The sequence below is a fragment of the Penaeus vannamei genome, unplaced genomic scaffold (genome assembly GCF_042767895.1).
Source record: "Penaeus vannamei isolate JL-2024 unplaced genomic scaffold, ASM4276789v1 unanchor565, whole genome shotgun sequence".
In the NCBI taxonomy this organism is placed as follows: domain Eukaryota; kingdom Metazoa; phylum Arthropoda; class Malacostraca; order Decapoda; family Penaeidae; genus Penaeus; species Penaeus vannamei.
In genome coordinates this window covers 5001-10000 of record NW_027213569.1, presented here as the reverse complement: position 1 = coordinate 10000, position 5000 = coordinate 5001, and the positions used below count along the sequence as shown (strand labels likewise).

The window sequence follows — 5000 nt, the reverse complement described above, 5'->3', positions numbered from 1 at the left end:
ACCATTGAAAAATTGAAGAAAAGTGGACATGGTACCATCTGGCATTATGAAAGTATTGTCGGGTCATGTGATGCTGACAAACCATATAAATTCTACGATGGACTGTCTCGAAGACAGCAGGTAACATGCTTAACCTCAGGCGAATACGCAGATTAGGGCATCAATACACTATACCTTATGTATAGGATGCAGTTTGGGAGGCAAAGCCAGTCACATATCACCAATGCAGAAATGTTGCAAGGGCGCCCAAGTAGCATAATCTTTCACATTGCTTATGTTGTTGCACGAAAACTGCATCCTATCGATCAAATAGCACCGGCGAGAGATCACCACTTATTGATTATACTGATTTTATTACAGATACTGGTCTTGTCTTTGATATGATTAGTGATATAAAAGGTTTTTTACCAACTAGATGATATGTGAATAATGTATGCATAATGACACAGCCCTTCAGGCATGTAGAACTAATGTTTGACTAATAGCCCTTTACATAAATATAAGCATAGCCAGTTGGATAGATGCGGTAGCATCTTACCCTGGCTTTTTACAGGGCATGTACACTGTTCTGTAAATAAATATTATCAAATCAAATCTCTCTCTCCTTCTCTCTCTCTCTCTCTCCTTCTCTCTCTCTCTCTGTCTCTCCTTCTCTCTCTCTCTCTCTGTCTCTCCTTCTCTCTCTCTCTCTGTCTCTCCTTCTCTGTCTCTCCTTCTCTCTTTGTCTCTGTCTCTCCTTCTCTCTCTCTCTCTATCTGTCTCTGTCTCCTTTCTCCTTCTCTCTCTATCTCTCCCCGCCCATCTCTCTCTCTCTCTGTCTCTCTTTCTCTCTCTGTCTCTCTTCTCTCTCTCTCTCTCTCTCTCTCTCTCTCTCTCTCTCTCTCTCTCTCTCTCTCTGCTCTCTCTCTCTCTCTCTCTCTCTCTCTCTCTCTCTCTCTCTCTCTCTCTCTCTCTCTCTCTCTCCCCCTCTCTCTCTCTCTCCCCCTCTCTCTCTCTCTCCCCCTCTCTCTCTCTCTCTCTCTCTCTCTCTCTCTCTCTCTCTCTCTCTCTCTCTCTCTCTCTCTCTCTCTCTCTCTCTCTCTCTCTCTCTCTCTTCTCGCTCTCTCTCTCCCCCCCTCTCTCTCTCCTTCTCTCTCTCTCTCGCTCTCCCTTCTCTCTCCCTCTCTCTCTCCTTCTTCTCCCTCCTCTCTCTCCCTCTCTTTCTCTCCCCTCTCCTCTCTCTCTCATTCTCTCCATCTCTCTCTCATTCTCTCCATCTCTCTCTCATTCTCTCCCTCTCTCTCTCTTCTCTCCTCTCTCTCTCTCTCTCCCTCTCTCTCTCCTTCTCTCCATCTCTCTCTCATTCTCTCCATCTCTCTCTCATTCTCTCCATCTCTCACTCATTCTCTCCATCTCTCTCTCATTCTCTCTCTCTCTCCATCTCTCTCTCCTTCTCTCCCTCTCTCTCCTTCTCTCCATCTCTCTCTCCTTCTCTCCATCTCTCTCTCATTCTCTCCATCTCTCTCTCATTCTCTTCATCTCTCTCTCATTCTCTCTCTCTCTCTCTCCTTATCTCCCTCTCTCTCTCCTTCTCCCTCTCTCTCTCTCCTTCTCTCCCTCTCGCTCTCCTTTCTCTCCCCTCTCTCTCCTTCTCTCCCTCTCTCTCCTTCTCTCCTCTCTCTCTCATTCTCTCCCTCTCTATCGTTCTCTCCCTCTCTCTATCCTTCTCTCCTCTCTCTCTCCTTCTCTCCTCTCTCTCTCCTTCTCTCCTCTCTCTCTCCTTCTCTCCTCTCTCTCTCCTTCTCTCCTCTCTCTCTCCTTCTCTCCTCTCTCTCTCCTTCTCTCCTCTCTCTCTCCTTCTCTCCTCTCTCTCTCTCTCCTTCTCTCTCTCTCTCTCTCTCTCTCTCTCTCCTTCTCCTTCTCTCTCTCCTTCTCTCTCTCTCTCCTTCTCCTTCTCTCTCTCTCCTTCTCCTTCTCTCTCTCTCCTTCTCCTTCTCTCTCTCTCCTTCTCCTTCTCTCTCTCTCCTTCTCCTTCTCTCTCTCTCCTTCTCCTTCTCTCTCTCTCCTTCTCCTTCTCTCTCTCTCCTTCTCCTTCTCCTTCTCTCTCTCTCCCTCTCCTTCTCTCTCTCTCTCTCTCTCTCTTTCTCCTCCTCCCTCTCCTTCTCCTTCTCTCTCTCTTTCTCCTCCTCCCTCTCCTTCTCCTTCTCTCTCTCCCTCTCCTTCTCCTTCTCCTTCTCTCTCTCTTCCACCTTCTCTCTCTTTCTCCTTCTCCTTCTCCTCCTCCTCCTTCTTCTTCTTCTCTCTATCTCCTTCTTCTTCTCTCTCTCTTCTTCTCTCTATTTCTCGCTCTCTCTTCTTCTTCATCTTCTTCTCACTCTCTCTTCTTCTTCTTCTCTATATCTCTTCTCTCTCTCTTCATCTTCTTCTTCTCTCTCAATCTTCTTCTTTTTCTCTCTCTCTCTTCTTCTTCTTCTTCTCTCTCTCTCCTTCTTCTTCTCTCTTCTTCTTCTTCGCTTTTCTCTCTTCTTCTTCTCTTTTCTCTCTCCTCCTTCTTCTTCTTCTCTCTCTCTCTCCTTCTTCTTCTTCTCTCTCTCCTTCTTCTTCTTCTCTCTCTCCTTGTTCTTCTTCTCTCTCTCTCCTTGTTCTCTCTCTCTCTCTCTCTCCTCTTCTTCTCTCTCTCTCCTTCTTCTTCTCTCTCTCTCCTTCTTCTTCTTCTTTATATCTCTCTCTCCTTCTTCTTATCTCTCTCTCCTTCTTCTTCTCTCTCTCTCCTTCTTCTTCTTCTCTCTCTTCTTCTTCTTTCTCTTCTCCTCTCTCTCCCTCCTTCTCTCTATATCCCTCCTTCTTTCTCTCTCTCTCCTCTCTCTCTTCTTCTATCTCCCACCTCTCTCTCTTTCTCTCTCTCCCCTCCCTCTCTCCTTCTCTTTCTTCCCTCTCTCTCTCTCTTTCCTTCTCACTCTCTCCCCCCTCTCTCTGGGTGTATTTGTTTACCCATCCCTGTCTTTCTGTCAAAATACAAGCACATACAATCAACTAACATCACATCTGAGACATAATAACACTAAAAAAACATTGCTGCACAACATAAATTGTTCATAATGAAAAGCCCACTGTACTTGGTGAGTGTCTCACATATTTAAATTCATTTATTTAATATAGCAAGTTCATAATGCTCAATACTGACCTTCTGTTTAGTAAGGTCTTTCAAATCATCCATGTGCATAATATTCTCTTCTTCCTCTTCTTCATCCTCAAACTCTGCCATCATTTCTTCCTCCACTTTGTCTAATGTAAGTTCTGCTTCATCTTCTACATCTCCTTCGTCTCCGCCAGTATCCTCAGTAGGGTACACTGGCCTGAAATTTTGGGGATTAAAATTATTGGATGAACGCCAATGAACTGGCTTATTGACAGTTGTTGTTCAAATTCTGAATTGAAAAGAATTTTATTATAGTATTTCAAGTTAAATTCCATTTGTTATTATAGTTATTCTGTTTACTGTTGCTCTTAAATTACCCTGTGTGTGAAAGGAATGACGGGGTTAACATCACTGGAAGTGCAAGGAACTGAATGTAGATTAGCAAGATTGTTAGATGAGAATGCTATTTATGCATTTACACACACACACACACACACACATTTATTTAGTCATCTAAAACAGGAGGGGTATGAATGGAACAAGTGTCTTTTCCAATAGAATACAATGTATGTATTACTGTAATATTTATTATGAAAGTGGCTGTGTAAATATGTTTTCATGTGTGTCTGTATTTCTGTCTTTGTATTCATGTGTGGCTAGTTTCATTAGACTAAAGAACTATGACTATGTTGAGGCATTAATTGTAACATAAATATCACTTACTTTTTCCAAGCAAAACTGGCTGTTTTCAGTGCAAAATCAGCAAGTCGGTCGAGAACAAAAATAACATGCTCTCCAAAACCAGCCTTTAACTTGCTTGGTGGGAAATCAACAGTAACACCCTAAACATAAATGACTGTGTAAGACTTGTGCATTGAATATGTTATATCTGCATGGAACCACATTGTTTATTAGAAAAAATATTGATCATTCAATTAGTATCCACATCAGTATGTATCAGTGCAGAACCATTCAACAAATGAGACTTTTGAGCAGAAAAATATATCTGGATTGTATGACAGAAGCTCTAGCATAATATATCATTAAAACTCAGTTAAGAATAAGAGTAACTTCCACACCAATTGTCTGAGATGGTCAAGAATACTTGACACTGTAGAGTTGGGGTCGTCATATTCCTGAGGAGGTTCCATGGTTCTCCCAGTCTTCCGTATCAACCAGGCACTGAGCGATGTAAAAAGGTAGAACTGCTCACCAGGATTTGTTGCAATAGCAAAATAATGTCTGCAGAAAGAACAAATGTTTAGGTTATTGATATTTTATATAAGTTTTCATTATCCAATCCTAAAATGTTCAATTACATATAGCTATACCTCACACTTAGCTGATTAGCATACCTGTTAACTGGCTTCATACGGTGTTCTTGTAAAAATTCTTTGTCATAATTTAGAAGTTTGAGTTTATCAAGCAGATCATCCATGACCACAAAGGGCATATATGCAAGTCCTGGGCCACCATCAAGCTCCTCTCCTTCCTCTTCAGGTCCTCGACGAGCGCTCATTGTTGTTTCTGAGGAGGTGTATTTACAAATTTGGGGAAATGTATAGAAAACACCTGTTTGTTGGTTCTCTGACAAAGGCTAGCAAACCTCCATCGTATATATATTCAGGAAAGACAGAATTTTTAGGTCTCCCTAGCAAATTATTGTCAGATTAGGAACTAGTCCAAGCCAGAATTTAAGTGCTAGAAATATTTTGGCTTTTGTGTCAGACTTCAGACTGCAATCCAGTCATCACTGAAAACAGAAGGTTTTATGTGCATTTGGCAGTACACAGCAATATGATTACAAGAAAAAAAAATCTTGTATTCCTTGATTCATTCTCCATTTTTTTATGAAACATTTCCAATTTTGTTTCATTGATTT

The 5000-nt window shown here is 42.0% G+C and overlaps 1 protein-coding gene across 1 annotated transcript in view; it reads right to left on the bottom strand.

The window, feature by feature from the left end:
- The window catches only part of IFT57 (intraflagellar transport 57), a 9575-nt gene that overhangs the window by 4014 nt on the left and 561 nt on the right, over nt 1–5000 (bottom strand). Inside the window, exons 2-5 of the mRNA XM_027361731.2 lie at nt 4474–4645; nt 4198–4360; nt 3842–3960; nt 3164–3335 (exon numbers count right to left, since the gene is read on the bottom strand). Of these exons, the coding sequence (XP_027217532.2) occupies nt 3164–3335; nt 3842–3960; nt 4198–4360; nt 4474–4637 (618 nt within the window). The 5' untranslated portion in view covers nt 4638–4645. The remainder of the gene's footprint in view (nt 1–3163; nt 3336–3841; nt 3961–4197; nt 4361–4473; nt 4646–5000) is intronic.